At 41.2% G+C, this 18,866-nt stretch overlaps 2 protein-coding genes across 3 annotated transcripts in view; one reads left to right on the top strand and one right to left on the bottom strand.

Moving 5' to 3' along the window:
- The window catches only part of LOC128734271 (pleckstrin homology domain-containing family G member 5), a 226,673-nt gene that overhangs the window by 199,517 nt on the left and 8,290 nt on the right, over positions 1 to 18,866 (bottom strand). The gene's annotated exons all lie outside the window — the stretch shown is intronic.
- Positions 10,575 to 13,088, top strand: LOC128734273 (protein snakeskin). The gene is made up of 3 exons (XM_053828359.1): positions 10,575 to 10,625; positions 12,471 to 12,797; positions 12,981 to 13,088. The coding sequence occupies exons 1-3, from the start codon at positions 10,575 to 10,577 to the stop codon at positions 13,086 to 13,088; spliced, it is 486 nt and encodes a 161-aa protein (XP_053684334.1).

The following is an 18,866-nucleotide window of genomic DNA, read 5'->3' as shown; positions in this document are numbered from 1 at the left end:
GAAGTCCGATCGGAACGAAATTTTTGAGTCCGATTTTTTATCGGACCGGAACCGGAACGAAGCGTTCCGGAACCGGACCGGACCAGGAATTCCGTTGAAAGTCCGGAAAAGTCCGGTGCACTTTTGACAGTAAAACTGACCGCAGTGGAAACTGTCGCACTGTCGAACCAGAGAAATGCGTGTTCATAAGAATCTCCAACGTTTCCCTAGTAGTAACATCTTGCCATCTTCTTTTTACAATTGCCCTAGGCCATTATTATGGTCTTTGGCTAACGCTTTTTGGAGTCGTGCCGTCACAGGCAGAGTCTGGATGCTTTCGCAAAACTTGACTCTGGACTTTCTTTTGGTTTTGCAAAGCTCTGCGTTGTATTTGGTAAGAGATGCCCTGTAGGCCTCCCAATTAGACGTGATCTTAGCCCTGTTGAATAAACGTCTAGCCTCCCGAAGAAGGTTGCTGAGCGATTCATTCCACCAGGGTACGTCACGGTAGACTATCCGCGTGATTAACGGAAAGTTTGCAGCATAAGCATCAATAATCCTACTTTGTGGGTTATTGGCTTCAGCGTCCAGCTTAGCTGGTGTGCGTATATTAATATGACAGGAATTCCGAGAGTTTCCCAGATGTTCTCTGAATGAACTCCAGTTGGTTTTCTTCGGATTTCCGTATTGTTCTCTCCTAAGAGAGTTTGCCTCAATATCAAAAACGATATGGCTGTGGTCTGATAAACTTAGTTCGTCAGAGACATGCCAGTTTTTGATCTTCTCAGCTATAGAAGTACTGCACAGAGTGAGATCTAGGACCTCATCTCTGATAGCATTAACAAAAGTTTCGAACATTTTACTTTGAAGAAAGTTTCAGCATGGCTTAAGTGTTCGAAGTTTGAATCAGAACGGTACCTAGTTAGCAGCTAAGTTTTACTTTGCTTTACTTTACTTCGGCGCCGAATTCAGGAGCCGTCTCCAAATTTCTCGGTCTTGGCCTGCCTCTCTCCAGTCGCCCCTAACACCCGCTGCTCTAGCATCCTCGTCAACGGCGCACACCCACATGTAAAATTTTGTTCCATTTGCTTGATTAATTCTCGAGTTATGCAAAATTTGTGTTTCATTTGTATGGGACCCCCCCCCCCCCCTCTTAGTGGGAGGAAGGGTCTCTAACTATCATAAGAACCTTCCTTGGCTCCGAAAACCCCTACATGCAAAATTTCACGCCGATCGGTTCAGTAGTTTTCGATTCTATAAGGAACATTCGGGCAGACAGACAGAAATCCATTTTCATAGGTATAGATTTGTATGGGAGCCACCCCCTTAGTGGGGGGAGGGGTCTTTTGCAATCGAGAGAACCTTCCATAGCCCCAAAAATCCCTACATGCAAATTTTTACGCCGATCGGTTCAGTAGTTTTCGATTCAAAAAGGGGCGATCCATATACCACGTGGACAGCTTAGAGGGGGATGGGGGGTACGTGAATGTCCACGCTTGTCCACGGAAGGGGGGGGGGGGGAGGGGGTATAGAAAATGTCCACGTGGACAAACAATGGAGGGGGGTGGGGGTTGAGTCGATATCCACGCTTGTTCACGGAGGGAGAGGGGGGTGTTGAAAATTGGCATTTTTATGTCCACGTGGTATCTGAATGGCCCCAAAGGAACATAGGGACAGACAGACAGAAATCCTGTTTTCTAGGTATAGATTTTGAAAAATGCTCATAATTGTGGGGGTTAGAAGGAAAGGGGTGTAAGTGACAAAATTGAAAAAATTGAGATAATGGTAGGAAACGATACTTTGAGCATGGTTTTATGCATGCATGCTAGAAAACTCACGTCAAAATTTTACCGTTAATTACTTTTTTATAAACTTGAAAAAAAACCCTGCAAAATAAAGGTTGGTTTTCACTTAGAAGGAAAGGGGTGTAAGTGCACTATATGAGCAATTCCAGCTTAACTAACAAAACGGTTGTTATCGAATATTTTTTATTGGAAAAAAATTTTGCCACGCAGCCATTCATTTTCCATTAAACATAATTATTTTCGCCAAGAGTAACTTTTCAAAAGGGCGTATTTATAAATGAGATTCTTTCAAAATATACCTCGAAAACTACTTATTTATCAAAAATGATGTCAACGGAAAAGTTGTTGGAGATTAAGTGTAGTTTCAGAGAAAAATACAATGAAAGAAAATGCAAAATCAAAATAAAAATCATAAAACATGAATTATCTCAAAACATGTCCCCTCAGATTTGTCTCATTTTTATTAAAGATAGCTTAAAACATTTTCTAAAGCTGTCGAAGAGCTATTAATGTACACTCTTTCAGCTTTTTTTTTAATCTGACAAATTTTTTAAAATATCCAAATTTTACTTTTTCTTGTAAAACTAAAACTAAATCAAATTCTACGCATAATGTTGAACAAATTATGACATATAACCTTTTTTCTTAGGACCAGCCGTTCTGAAGTTAGGCCATTACAAATATTTTATGAAGTTTTTGTCATTCCGACTTGGGCCACTAAAGGGGGATTACTAAGATCATGACTTAAGGCAACTACAAAAAGGTGATATATAAATTAGCGCCGCCCGTTGAAAAAAATCTGACTATTTTCTAAATCATTTTGAAAATGAATGCCACCTGAACAACATTTCCAGCATAAAATACAGCCCACACAAGTATATTAGATGTACGCTGGCGCCACGTAGTGAGACAATTCTGTACTATTGTCCAAACTATCTGCAAGGCTGCTGTTATTTTAACAATTTTCCCGAAGAAAGATATTTTTGGTAGCTCATATCATGATAAATGATATACGCATATACGGATATACACTAGCGCCGACCGATGAGAAAATTCTGAACTATTTTCTATACCATCTTGAAGGTGACTGTCAGTAGTATAAACTTCTCGAAGACCACTACTTTCTAGATAATCCGTAGCGTTAGTTACAACCTGTGCAGTAATATTGCACCACGTAGTGAGGCAATTCTGCACTATTTTCTATACCATCTATACCAGCCTTGCATGCTATTACTTAAACAGCTTTCCCGAAGAAAGTAATATTTGAGGTTACATGGATTATAACCTATAGCAAATAAAACGAGGTCGCATTACACACTAACGCCGCACGTTGAGAATATTCTGAACTATTTTTAGTGCCATCTCCGAGATGACAGTCATTTGAACAACCTTCTCGAAGACTGCAGCTTTCTAAATAGTCAGTAGCGTAAGATACAGACTATACAAGAATATTAGATATGCACTAGCGCCACGTAGCGAGAAAATTCTAAACTACTACTGCCTGCTCGCTAACCTACCTTTTAACGAAGATGATTGTAATATGACTTCAAGATATATACTTGCCAAACCACTCACTGCTCTTTTTTATAAAGCGGATAAAATTTTCTTCTTTTTGACCCATCGTTTTAGCATCGGAATTGCATTTTTTGAATTTTTAGAGACGGTGAAAGACAATTTGTTTATTAAAAAACTGACTTTTATGTCTGAATGTGCACCATTTTGAAATGCGCTTAAATTTTCGAAAAAAGGGTAGGACAAACAGAAAATAACTTAGTTTAGCAATTTTCTATGACGGGTAAGCTACCAAGCACCAGTCAATGGTGCCGCAATTTTTTATATAATCCGTTTCAAGGAGCCGGATAGCGTTTAGAAGTTAGAGATTACAGGTTCCACACACTCAAAGCTTTGCCTTTAACATTCACCTACATTTTTAAAATTGGTAAATTTTGCATCCGGACAATTTCGGACTTCCGGACCGGAATCGGACCGGAAGCGGAACAGAGCTAAATCGGACCGGAACGAAATCGGACCTAAAATGTTCGTTCCGATTTTTTACCGGACCGGACCGGACCGGAACCCGGACTTCAATTTTCGTTCCGATGTCGAACACTAGTTCTTTCTAAGTTTACCATTGTAACAATAATATAATTTGCATTTTTCTCTCAATGAGTACAATTTGATTTAAAAAATTCCAACTCCATCGTATTTCCCAGATATTTTTACATTAGAATCACTCAAAACCACGAGGTATTCTTTGCCGATCCAGAGTTATAGCGATTTGAAGAAACAAACCAGCCATTTTCATAAATAATCAGAGTAAAATTACATTTCATTGAAGCAGTGAGTTTCTATGCATTTTAAAAACATTTTGTGTTATCGGGAAAGCATTATTTGGCATTACGCATCGTGAAAGCATTACGTGCATTATCGTGAAAGATTACTTGGGCAATGTCCTTTAAAATCATGATAAAATTGTCTTTCTAAACCCAATGTTTCCAGAGTTACAAGCAAAAGAAAATAAGAGAATCTGACGTACTCCCATTAATCGAGGGAACGTCCAATCGGCACCAAACTTAGGATTTTTTCTTGCTGACCTGAAACGAACAATCTGACAAAATTTGGTTCAAATCCGAGAAGGTCGATTACATGGTACTCGTACACTTGACGTGGAATGACCCATAGAGTTTTCTTTTCAATCGAAATCAAGGGAACACTGGCGAGTTGGTTCTGTTCAATTCGCGTCGTCCTTCTTCAGCATAGAAGTTCGGCATTCGCAAGTCGTTTTCGATCTGGTCGAGGTATGTCACACGTTGGGACCCCTTGTCTCTGGTAGGGTTGTTGAAGCGAACGTTTTTCTCAGCAATCTTGCCCGGCATTCTTCTGATAAGTGCGACCCATCCTAACAAATTGACTTTCATTGGATCATTAGACTTCAAACAGTGTCTCATGCTCATGATTCACGCGCCTCCGTCACTCTACGCTTTCAGTTTACACTGCACCAAAACTCGTTCGGAGCCTGCGGTGTTCGTGTGGCGGTATACGCTTTGTGATCGTAGCGTCTCGCGAAGGGCACAGCAGGCCCAACTTGTTATCCGCGGTCACCAACAATCTCAAACACAAGAATTTGTCTACCACTCCTAGTTAATCGCCGTCAACGATTTCCGTCCAAGGGAAGCGCGTTTGTCTCTTTTGATTCAATTTCATATTCCATTCCATATTTGGTGTTCAACGTGTATGCACACGAAACACAGAGCTCAACTCAATCTTGGTCTAATCACTTCCCGTAAGGTTGTCCGGAAAACCGTAGTCGTGATTATCTTCCTTAGCTGGTCTCGATCGACCGTATCATATACGGCTTTGAAATTTATAAATAGGTTATGATCACAGTTTATTCCCAGCATTTCTACAAGATCTGCTTTCTGTTACAAGATCTGCTTGCCTCTTCCCAGGTCTTCGAAATAACCAAATCACATTGTCAGCGCTTCTCGGCTGTGCTTAACAAGCATTGCTAACAGACGAGTATACCAGCGGCTCCGATTGTCCTCAAGTCCTCAGTTTCTCAGGCTAACTTCCTTTCTGGACTTTCGCCACAGATTGTACCTGTCAACCATCTCGTGCTCGTTTATGAGCAGATTCCCTAGTCCCTATACACATTTAGACTTCGGTATATAGCACTTACGAGGTTGTGTTACTTTCTCGTTGACCTGAGCCCGGAATTCTGGTTTATCACGATTTCTGTTCTCTTTTTGACACTCTTTCCATCTTAGACTGATACTAGATGTGATAGATGAGTTTGCGATCAAGAAGAATACGCCGTCATATGAAGCTGACAGTGTATAAAAGCTTTTTTAGACCGGTAGTTCTTTATGGCTGTGACGCTATACACGGATAGAAATTTGATCTCCAAAACAAGCAAAATGACTCATGATTCCAGGTTTCTAGCTTATGATTTTTGAAAATACACCATGAATAATGATATCATGAACACAACGTAAAATCTAAAATCATGAACTATTATTCATGATTTTGTGCTGTCTGATATGGCAGTAGTGATGTCCGATTTTTTCAGTTAATCGATTAGTTAATAATCGATTACTTTTTAGGCGACCAATAATCGACATCGATTAATCGGCGCTGCATAATCGATTAATCGAAATAATCGATTGGTTATAACCTTTACATCCTGCAACGGGGCGGGATGGGCTTTGGGGCAGGGAGCAGTGACAACCTTCACTTAAACGCCAGGCAAGGATTAACTTGCCGTGAAGGAGCGTGTTTAGCGATACAATCCCGGTCCGGCTAGAATACCTCAGAGCAGGTCCATCGAACGCTCAACTATAAACTTACGAACGAAATGCCGACGAACCTAACATCGGTTGAATCCGTTCGGCCGACTCAACAGGGGGACAAGAGCAACCATCGGCTACTGCAGTGTCCCCTAGGCGTCCTACACTAACCTACCGGGGGCTAACTCGCGAACCGATCTGGGGAGGAGCACATACGGGGACTCACACTTTCCGAGGACACATATCGTAGCAAACACCATTTCGAGGGTTAACAGATCTTCATTTACACGTTTGGCTTAATCTAGTGGTTAGTTTTCTTTAGTTTTTCTTACGGCCTGCTGCTTCTTGTCGACGAAGGGTCTCTGATGTTCCGATGAACAGGTGACTGTGCTAGACTAGCGGTTTCGTAGACCGCTTACAGATAGGCCGTACCAGATACGGGGTGGGTAGCAAATGGTGAATCGAATGTTTTAGTTCGACCGGGTCCGACATCCGGTAGCCGGTACGAACGGTGGTGAATCCACGGACAGTAACGATTGCTTATGTGGCGGGTATAGCATACGGTTGGCTCTTCGGCGATCGATGGTGTACGGATGGTAGCAACTGCTTGCTTGCTCGGTGTGTTGCTCGGAGAATCGGATCACGCACTCATCGCCGACACGTGTTGAGGCCGACTGACGATGGTCGCGCTCTCAAGCCCTAAGGGAAGACCTCCGTTTGAAGGAGGTCGCTGGTGGTCTTTTGCTTCGTTCCACTAGGCGCTTTAGTGCTTTAGTTTAGTTTTCCACTTTACTTCTCCTTATTGTATCTTTTCCGAATACTAGTTTACTTCACTTTTCGTCTTCTCATGTATCACTTTGCGTCTTCTAACTTCTAGCTCTTTCCAATCTTGCGTGTCGTCTCTTAGGTGGTTGTCTTTAAAATCGCTCATTCCCCAGACTAATTTGCCTGTCAAGCACATGACTTTACGACGGGACTGACGATTCAGCTTCGGCTAATTTCGCCAGGTTTCATCCGGTGAGCATTAGCAGGGTTTGTTTACTGTCGCGGTACCCTAACCTTTTTTCGGGGATAACGGCAGGTAACGCGATACGCGAACAGGCTTTTAGTGAAGGTTGTGTGTGGGATTGGACAATAGGGTTTGTCACCTTATTTATTTTGTAACTTCGTTACAGTCCCCGACACCAAAAAATAACTTTGCGTCCCGTAGTACTGTCCACTAGTGTTTTGGAATGTGCAGTCAGACTTAGGCTAGTTACATAGAAATTGAGGACACCGCATTTTTTGGTTTTTGTATAGAAAAAGACGAAGGGTATTACCCAGTTTTCTAAAAATTCCTTACAAAATTCCGTGTCTGACAGACTGACAAATTTCGAATTATCTTTTGACGGTGGCACGGTTAATATCTAGATAAAGTTTAGTTTGGTTTTTAGGCTTCAGCGTGGTATTTAAACCGGCCTACTGCGTGCAAAGTGGATGAATAAAAATAAAGCCTTGGGGTTAAACATCCTCTCTAAGATTTGACCCATCTTTAACGACAGACAAGATAACTGTCTTGTCGGGGCTATTGCAACAATCCTACTGACTCTATTTAGGAGCACCGGCTAGCTGAGATTTGAACATACGACTACTGGTTTTTTAGATCAGCATCGTACCTCGAAACCAACGAACTGGCTGATTGCGTGTGGTTAATTTAGAAGGTAAGCGCCTGCCACTGTAATAATTAAGTTTGTTAGAAATTGTCAAACAATAAAATTTTAAATAATCCGGCATAATCGATCGGCCATTTAATCGATTATCTAATAATCGGAACATAAAGCAATCGATTAAAAATTAATCGGTTATTTTAGCGGATAATCGATTAGTTCGATTAATCGAGAAGTAATCGGACATCACTAGTTACATTTGATTAATTAGTTCTCGAGTTATAAAGAAATTTGTATTTCATTTGTATAGGAGCCCCCTCCTGAAGCGGGAAGAGGTTTCAATTCACCACAGAAAACATCCTTGTCTCCAAAAATACCCACATGTCATATTTTGTTCCATTTGCTTGATTAGTTCTCGAGTTATGAAAAAATTTGTATTTCATTTGTATCGGAGCCCCCCCCCCCCCCCTCCTAAAAAGGTAAGGGATCGTAATTCATCATAGAAAAAATTCAAGCCTCCAAAAACACCCACATACCAAATATGATTCCATTTGATTAACAAGTTCTCGAAAAAATTCTTGTCTCCAAAAACACTCACATGCTGAATTTTGTTTCATTTGCTTGTTTAGTTCTCGAGTTATGCAGAAATTTTGTTTCATTTGTATGGGAGCTCCCCCTCTTAGTGGGGGGAGGGGCCTCTAACCATCATAAGAACCTTCCCTTGCCCCATAAACCCCCACAAGCAAATTTTCACTTCGAACCATTTTAAAGTTGACAAAACTGACGAATTGATTTAGCTTTTACCAGAGCAAAAAGCGAAAAGCTTTATTAGATTATGGCAGTGACTGTTAAGCAGCGAAAGCCTAATCGGTTTTATTGCTGCTTTAAGCAGAGCGTGATACGACTAGTTGAGCTTATAACCTGTTTCTCATAGAGGTTATGAAAACATTCTTAAGAGTGGGCCTCTTGGTCAGAAAGCAGTTTTAAAGCGGTCATCAGAAAGTTCTGGTGGAGCTCATAGTTTTATTAGCGGTTTTATGAAATTGGTCATGAAAACCACTATACGAACGTGATAAAACTTGGTTTTAGTCTTGACCTTGAAAAAATATTAATAGAATGTTTGATTAATAGTTATGTTTGAGTTCAAGGTCAAGACTAAAAACACGAGGTTGGTCTATTTCATAAGAACGGAGCATTTTCTTGAAAACTCGCGCTGAGAATCGCAGCTAACATGCTGACAGACCAACAGCGTCACGCGCAGTACCTTGAAAGTCGTGAGGACCTGCATGGTGTCGTCGTCCTGATAGTAAAAGCAAGTTAGATTAAAACTTCTCGGTCGGTGGTTTCTACAGTAAACGGAGGAAGAGCCACAATTTGTCTCTATAAATAACCCAACCAGATATATCGCTACCTTACTAAGAGGGTTATGCAGTCTCCTTTTGTCCAGCGCCTCAAGCGGTTCAAAGGTACATGGGTACCAGCGAGCCACAACCCCTGACGGTGGCGGTTGGTCTATAACCTAAAAGAGGTTTACTCCTGTGCGCTTTTCCCCGCTCCTTGGAAAAAATAATAACAGGAAAAATAAGAAACAAATCAAAGTGATAAAAAATGATGTAATGTAAGTAGTTTTTTGAGACTTGTTATTTTTTTTAATGCGTTAATATATGAATATTTGACTCTTCAATTCCTACGATTTCCATCAAATCTGTTACCTTTCGAGCTGACTATACATAGTCGGCTATAGTGTCGATTTACTATAAGATGAAATTTAAACGACAATTTATATTGAGGTATAAGATTGACAAGAAATTTATTACGATCAGTTTATACAACAGTGCTAAGAGCATTCTTGATGGTGCTGATTATAAAATTTATACCACAAAATCTATTCAGCCTCTACGCGGCGGGTGACAGAGCTTCAAAATATAAAATATATTATGTGATGACGGAATCTAACCTGCTGCTGAGAGGTTGGAAAGAAGGTATTGAAACCTTGGTAAATTCGAACAGAAAATGTTGCTTTGTCACGCTATTCAAGGGGACGATTTGTGAGGATGATTGGATAAAAAAGTGACTGGTCTAGTGGGATCTTTTTCCATTCGATTGACATGTTGAAATGCGGGATGAATCTGCTTTGATGAAATATTTTTCATTCGAAAATATTTCCTTGGCTTGACAGGGGTTGAAGAAAAACGGCTATTTAACGGTATGAAAAAAAAGTTATGAACATTCCACTACATACCTATATAGAGACATTTCATAATTCTCAGTAGTTTCAATGACTTGTCGCTTAACAAAATAGCACAGTGCATAATCATCGGTTCCACATAAAAACACTAACACATAGTTCTACTACTTTACCTGTCGCGTCCAATCAAACAGGCAAGCATGTTTAACTCGGGCAATGTCTAGCGGTGAAAACGTAGCTCTTTTCCTTCGGGGAGACCGCGAAGGCGCGTTATCTTATCGCATATCATTGCGCTCTGGCTGATTGTCGGCCATATTGACTTCACCTGCCCATAGCAGATAGATAACCGTAGTGAGACGGTGTGCGAACAGATAAGAAGAACTTTATTTCCGCGCCTCGGGCACCTGCCGAAATATGATATTCAAGTAGAAGTGATTTCATCGTTCAGCGGAGCGAACAGTGACTGTTGAGTTCCTCGCAGTGAGGGTAAATCAATCATTTTCGCATAATCCTTAATTATCACCGTTCCTCGTGAAACAGTGAAACGGAAAACGCGCAGTTAAGACAGTAGTTTTTCTATAACTTTTCCTCAGGTGGGAAGTCGTTTGGTTTGAAATCGCCCGAATCGGAGCTACATTTTTAGAACCTGAAGAGATAACGAACGGACAAAATGGTGTCGGCGGAGACGATCGGATCAATATTCATTAAAGTTTTCAAACTGGTAAGAGCAAAACGGAAGCCGTGAATGGCTTGTGTGCATCCTGCTGCTGGTGCGTGCAGGACTAGCAACCGTGCCTGGTCTGGATAAAACAAGGCACGAGACAGTAGGTCGCCATTCTAGCCTAAATTTACAGCTACGAGCATCGGTTCTCGCTAGGAATAGTGCTTTCCGCTTGGTAGGGTTTCGTACACTCTAATATCAGTGAAGCACACATTTACAATCCAAAGTTGTGAAATCATTTGTGCTGTGTAGTAGGTACTGAAATGTCTACCGACTAATTTCCAATTAACCAGCAAGCTTAATCAGAAAAATGGTACTCATCTTTAACTAGAGTGTAGTAAATTGCATTCTAGAACTAATCGTCATTGAAAAGTGAACTGACAGAAAAAATCAAGTTTAATGGAAAAGTCAAGAGGAAAAGCTATTAGATAGCATCTTCTTGGATTTAGTATTGTGCAGAAAAGCGTGTTCAAGCCAATGCTTTTAGCTAGTATGAAAAAAACTGTTTTAATAGAATGCAGCTCTACGTTCATTGTCATTTGATTATATGAACATGTTTCATAATTATTGCAAAAACCGTGACAAACAAGGCTACAAACGTTTCACAGGTTTACCGTTAGCTTGCATACTTGTGACCACACCTAGATAGTAATCGGCAACTTTACAGGTGTCTGCGTTGGTCTTGGTGAATTGGACTTGAGCAATGTTGATTTATGCTACGCTGATAACAAGGCCGTAATTATTGAGCCACTGGCCGTGTATTGGTAGTGAGTAAAGTTATATTTTGATAACGTTTTGCTGGGAAATCAATTACTCATTCGTTACACAAATGTACAACCCCTTGTGAAACGTCCCAGATAAAACTGCAAAAGAAATTACTAATATTTTTCGAGTTTATTTTGCAAAACTTTTCAACTTTTGAATATTAAATTGTATTAATTTCCGAAAATTCTACTTATAAATAAATGTAAATGACCAAAGTAAATAATACAACAGCATAATAAGCGAATCCAATTGCTTGATTGATAAGCTAGGAAAATAGGTTTCAGATGCCATAATAAGTTTCCCAATGTAAGTCAGTTTAAAATATGTAAATAAGTTCTGCAAAACAGTTGCTTAACAAACTTAATTATGGGATTTAAGGAAACGTGCATTAAAACTAAGAGCATCTTGTAATAACTTTGTCAAACTGTAAAATTCAGATTAGTTAGTGTGTAATCAATGTAATTTGTTTTTAGTTTCATCAATTTACTGACGATTTTGACACCCTCTGAAGCATATACTTTCCTTTTCCAAGGAATTACTAAAAGCCTCATGCATTGCAGAAAACATAAATATTTTATTAAAGGTGCGACTGTTTAGAACTGAAGAAATATTTAACATCTATCTATTTGTTGATCAAGCAACCGAGCAACAACATTCAAAAAACATTTGTCATGTTTTTTCTCCAATATGCAGAAGAGAAATCAATCCAGTTGCAACCTATAATTTGTTTCTCATGCCATCAGGGTGAGCTTATCTCAAGATGAGATAAAACGAAACAGTGATGGAAGCATGGAAGGGTTTGAAATATTTATCTTGTACCAGAATGTAGCTTGTCGGGCTGAAAGCACGTACACGGCTTCATCAGTCAGGCATCAAGCTGCAGGTGCGCATCGGGGGCAGATGTCGTCACGATGAATCATTGTTGTTTACTCTGTGCTTAGACGTTTACACGAGTGAAAAATAGTTTGAAAAATTCAACGAATACCGTTCGTTTTATCCATCAGCGAATACATCAACGAAAACCAAAATAATGTCATCAAATTTACTGGAGTTTAAATCAGAAATGTTGTAATCCCACAGGTTTTGAACATCGTCATCCTCATCCTGTACCGTACCGGTTATGGCGGTGACTTCCTCGGTGTGGGCGGCACGTGGAACCTTAACGAGGAGAAAAGTCCCGACGCGGAGATTGTGGCCTCCGGAGTGTTTGTCGGTTACTTCATTTACACCTCGGTTCAGCTAATTACGTTTGCCTTCGGAACGACCAAGTTGAAGCGTGAACTGTCGGATACGATAATGAACGTCGTCGGTACCTTCATGTGGGTTGCTGTCGGTGGAACTGCCCTCCACTACTGGCACGGCTACCTGTCGGAGTACGATTTCCAGCACATTTCCCCGGAACGAACGGTAAGTTTTAAGACCGCTACTCATCTGAATGTTGTAGATATTAATATATTCGAAAGTCTCTGTCCCTTTTAATTGGGACTTATGCTTCTTGAAAATTTCTACCGAGCCACAGGGAGACCGTTTTGTCAATTAAACTTTGTCCATTTCATTGCGCATCATTTATGCTATATCTTTCCTTTGCAGGCCGGCCTCGCTCTTGGTTCACTTTGCGTCGTCTCCGGTGCGCTCTACCTGGCCGATTCGGTGCTGGCATTTATTCACTATGCCAAGCATGAGAACAGCAAATACTAATTGAAGTAGGATACCCCTCCATCGACTTTATTATACCACTAGATTGTAAGCTTGAATTATTACCGTCTATCATGATGCTGCCCCAGAAAGGCATTGTATAAGTAAAATAAACCGCAAGTTCGTAGGTGTACAAACAAGAGGAAAAACTGTCATAATTCATACGTTTTACTTAAGATAATCGGCGTTATATATTTTTCGAGTGTAAGCTGAAGTTGCTTATCGGCAATAATCACTTAAATGTTTATACAAGTAGCAAGTAACGACAATTTTCATTAGTATTATACATAACTAATCAATATTTGAATGCAAGCAGTGAAATGACTCAATGTTAACTACAAGCAACAAAATATGCAAATATTCATATTGCTTACAACAATCCATAGCAACTGGCATTACAATTGTACAGACTGGTAACAAGCAACTTCATGAAACCCATGAAATGAATCATAATTCAAAAACTTTCCATAATTATTTTACATTGTAACAATAAAATAGGTTTACGTTATGCTAGTTCGTATTTATTCATCCGATTTGAAATAAATTATTGGTTATTATTCCACCGGACGTAAAGTTTTCACTGAGATGTTTAGCTTTCTCGATGGTAAAATTATAAGAAGATCTATTATTTTTCTATTAGATAGATAAAATAAAAACACGCGTTACTTTGCATTATAATCGCTTTACCTAACATTTGAATTTATCATAATTTTGACTGTTTTGTAGAATACCAGAATATATGGGCACTGTACGATAACTTTCGTTATTGATGAATTTGCCCAACTACGAAGTCAGAAAAAAATTCGACCTTTGACCTAGGAAAAAATTGTTATGTTATCAATTTAATTACCCTGAAAGTAGTTTCCTTGGTACCTTACACATGTGATCTACTATGAGGATCACAATACGTTTTGGTCGCTGGGCTAGCTTCAATTAAGCCCTGTGAAACATTGTGATTTTTGTTGTAAATATTGTCAGTAAATGTTTGAATATAGAATAAACGTCAATTCTCCGTGATTGCATGTTTATTCTATGAACAGTAGCCCGAAGTTGGTGTTCCCGAACATAAGCGTTATTTATTTAAATTGTTTTGTTATATGTTAAGTCGTTTGTTTGTTGCCTTCTGTTCTCGATCAAAATTGGTTTAAAATTAACTTTAAAGTAGAATTAAGATTAGCAAAGTATGATTCAAAAATAGTTCAAAAATAACTTGCATGCAACATCTATCATAAAAGTATTATAAAGTTAAATTTTGCTCGGGACACCAAAAATTGTAAGTATGACGCACACTAGAACTGTCATCGAGTTGCTGAGTCATCGAGATGAAGCAATCACCAACACCAACGACAGAAGTTCATTTTTTGGGGTTTTCACCCGTCGTACCTATTTAAAAAGTATACATTTTACTCAATGTAACAAGTATTGCGAGTTTCGTTGGTAAATGATTGGATAATACGTAAAACAGACGCCATAGTGGTCCTTAGCCTCCAGCAACTCCTATCCCTACCTCCAGGTGGTACCAGCTGGAATACGAGCAGTCTTAGAGGAGATAACCAACCCGGTGGAAAGTAAGGTCCGTATATCAACAGGGAAGCAGGCGCAGTGTTGCCTCGATACTGTAAGATGGCAGCCTCATCACGAAACTCGGTAGCGTAGGCCCTAGTAAGGCTACCTATTTAAGTCCAAAATACTAAAAGATTCTACTCGGAACATTCTTCATACTGAAGGTGACGAAATAAGGACATGGAATGGAAACTTGGTACCTGGAACTGCAGATCGCTAAATTTCGTTGGTGGCGACAGGGTGCTGCTTGAATAGGTTTTAACCCTGAAAGTTTGGCATCGAGGCACTGCTGGAGGTCTGTCGTAAAGGCGACAAGGTGTGGAGGATCCGTGGCAGCCAAGCCTGATTTTACTAGAGCGGTGGAGCGACCAACGAGCTGGGAACGGGGTTTGTAGTGATTGGCAAAATGCAGGATCGCGTAATGGTCTGGAAAGCGATCAACGAGAGAATGTGCATGTTTACGATAAAAGGCTGTTTTTACGACTACACCATCATAAACGTGCATTGTCCATACGAAGAACGACCTGGCGACGATAAGGCACCGTTCTATGAGCAGCTGGAGTCAACGTACGACAGCTGCTCACGACGGGACATCAAGATCGTCATCGAGGATATGAACGCCCAGGTCAGCAGGAAAGCAATGCGTAGACCGATGATCGGGCCCATATCCTGCACTCCGACACGAACGATAACGACCAGCGATACATCAACTTTGCTGCTTCCCGAGGCTTGGTGATCGAAAGCACTTTCTTTCCCCTCACAGATATCCACAAAGCCACTTGCAGATCACCTGTCCAACGAACCTTGATCCAAATCGACCATATTCTCATCGAGGGCCGGTTTTTCTTGAACATCACCAATGTACGCTCTCTACGGGATGCGGATATCGACTCGGATCGTTACCTAGTAGCAGTACACGTGCGTTCAAAACTACCAACAAAGCCGCCCTCCTCGGTTAAACATTCGGCAGTTAAACAACCCGCGAGTTGTCGAAAACTACGCGCGAGTACTGGATGAAGCTCTGCCTTCCTGTGGAGCTGTGGGGCTAGATGCTTCGACCATCGAAAACGGATGGAGCATGATACGCTCGGCCGTCAACAAGGCCGCATCCGCAGTGCCGGGTGAGGATACCTCGAGCGCACGAAATGGTTGGTTTGACGGAGAATGCCAACAAGGGATAGGGAGGGAAAAAGAGCTTGGAAAAACTATCTAAGCATATCCACGAGAAAGAAGTTGGCCAAGTATCAACAAGTGCGGAATGACTTAACCACGATGCTCAAGAGGTAACAGCACAAAAAGAAGGACAGAGATCGTGAGGGGCCGGAACAATTTGCAGGATTAAAGCTACCCTGAAGTGAGTGATGTGCTACCTGCCCGTTCCGGGGACAATATCGAGTTCTTTCGAATCGCGCAGAAGGTTCCGGCAAAGGGATGGACTGTCCTGTATGTTATTCAATATCGCTATTGAAGGTGTGATCCAGCGAGCGAGCATCGAAACGAGATGTACGATCTTCAGCAACAGTAGCCAACTCCTAACTTTCGCAGACGACCTCGACATCATTACTAGAAACCTTGGGACGGCGGAGGCAACCTACACCAGACTAAAAACGGAGGAAGATAAGGTTACAAATCAATGTGCCGAAACCCAAATATATGATAGGAAGAGGCTCCAGAGAAACCAACGTTTGCCTCCCACGGACAGTGACCATTGATGGCCATGAACTGGATGTGGTTGATGAATTCGTATATTTTGGATCACTGGTCACCGCTAACAATAATACCCTTGCCAAGACGCTTCGATCAAGGAGCATACGCCGCCGCCGGTAGTCCTCTACGGACTTGAGATTTTGCTTACCGAAGACATACGTGCACTTGCCGTATTTGAACGAAAGGTATTGCAGGCTATTTTTGGTGGAACACAAATGGATAGCGAAGAGTGGCGTAGGCGTATGAACCACGAGTTGCAGGCACTACTCGGAGAGATTACCATCGTACAACTGGCGAAAGGCGACTACGGTGGGTCGGCCACGTCGCAAGTATGCAGTGCCGGTTAACTATGCAGTGAAAGCCGTTCTCTTCAAGAACCCCACCAGCACCAGGAATAGAGAGTCCCAAAGTGCTAGATGGCTTGACCAGGTTGAAACCGACTTGCGTGTATCGAGACGCGCAACGAATTGGCGACGAGTAGTCCGTGATCGAGTACAGTGGAGAGGAATTCTTGATACGGCAAGAGCTACCCCGGTTCTCGGCTGGTGGAAGTTCCACCGTGGAACTTCTCTCACCAATCGACCACCTTACGCTTGTTTGTGACCAGGTTTTTCTCCTCGTCTATAAACACATCAGACATCGGTGTGTATCCTTTACGAAATTGGTTCACCTTTGCATAGCACTTGTGCATCTCATCAGCCCGTAATATTTGTTCTAGCTCTTCACGATCGCTGTCGCCTTTCTGGCCTTTCTTCCTCTTCAGCATCGTGGTCAACTTATTTCGCGCTCGTCGATACTTGGCCGAATTCTCCCCAGTGGCAATGCTTAGATAGTTTTTTCAAGTTATTTTTCTCCTCTCTATCGTCAGTTGATATTCTGCTCAATGGCGATCGAGTGTATCCTGCTCCATGCATCTTTGAGGGTCGTAGCACCTAGCTCTACAGAAGAAGGTACCGAGATAACTAAGACCTTAGCATTAAATCTGTCGCTTATTAGCATATTTGGCATTTTATACTGCACGTAGCTGTTTATTAGCTTTTTGATTGGCTTACTGCAATAAATTGGTAACCACAATTGTATTCAAATACTTCTTGTCGGTAATTACATAGCCGCAAATAGGCTTTGATAGCACTATAAGAGGGTTAACAGTAAAGCAGCTGTATATTTTGCCAACGTAGTTTTTAAAAAGCCTTTAGGTGAATTAAATGCTTATTGTCTTGCATTTGAATGGTATTAGTAACGCTTATTGGTTCCCTGGGCACGCACGCGTAATTCCCGAATGTTTAACCGTTATGTGTTCGGCAGGGTATCCGGGTACCTTTTCATACTTTATTGCTCAGAAAAACAAGGTTTAGCTCAACTCAGCCGGCTAAAACTCATAGAATGCTCCTAACTAATGGAAATAAACCATTTGCCATCATCAGACCGCCTGTAGCAGCAGGGGAGGGGGGTCGAATGGGGGGGCTTCGAATTTTTTTACCCCATAAGTGTTCGGATGGGTACCCGGGTAGCCACCGAAATGAAATGCTTTTAACTTTATAAATTCTTGGCCGATTTTGGATCTTGAACCGTCAAAAGATTGGTAAATTTGTCTATTTTTAGAGTGCGAGACATTCCAAGCTTGAGACCATGTCTGGTTTCCGTAAATCCGGATTTCCGGGACCATGTTCCAGATCCAAGACAAATTTGCACAATTGTCAATAAAACCACACAATATTGGTATCAGAATTCATGAAATCACTCCAGGTGTTGATGTTTATCCATTTTGAGTCCATTCAACGAGCTGTCTTCGGAATGCAAAACAGATAAAAATCGACTCTTGGAGTGATTTCACGATTTTTGACATACATATTGCTGGGGTTTCTGCCCAAACATGTTTGTGGTCATATAGGGCCCCACGGAAATCTACTCCGAAGTGCACAACTCGTTAAATCGACCTAAAACGGATAAAAATCCATTCCTGGAGGAATTTCATGAATTTTGACATACATATTGCCAGGGTTTCTATCCAAACATGCTAGTGACCGCATAGGGTCTCACGGGAATCTGCTCCGGAGTGGCCATTCCGGGGACAACTCGCCAAATGCACTGAAAATGGATAAAAATCAACTCCTGGAGTGATTTCATGAAGTTTGACATACATATTGCTAGGGTTTCTATCCAAACATGTTAATGGTTTCATAGGGCCCCACAGGAACCTGCTCCGAAATGGTCATTCTGGTGACATATCATCAAATGAACTCAAAATGGTTAAAACTCAAGTTCTGGAGTAATTTCACAAATTTTGATATACATATTGCTAGGGTTTCTATCCAAACATGTTAATGGTCTCATAAGGCTCCACAGGAAGCTGCTGCGGAGTGGCCATTCCGAAGACAACTCGTTGAATGGGCTCAAAATGGATGAAAATAGACTCTTGGAGTGATTTCGTGAATTTTGATACCAATATTGTGTGGTTTTATTGACAATTGTACAAATTTGTCTGGGATCTGGAACATGGTCCCGGAGATC

Source organism: Sabethes cyaneus, chromosome 2 (genome assembly GCF_943734655.1).
Source record: "Sabethes cyaneus chromosome 2, idSabCyanKW18_F2, whole genome shotgun sequence".
Lineage (NCBI taxonomy): Eukaryota > Metazoa > Arthropoda > Insecta > Diptera > Culicidae > Sabethes > Sabethes cyaneus.
This window is presented reverse-complemented; position numbering and strand designations above follow the sequence as displayed.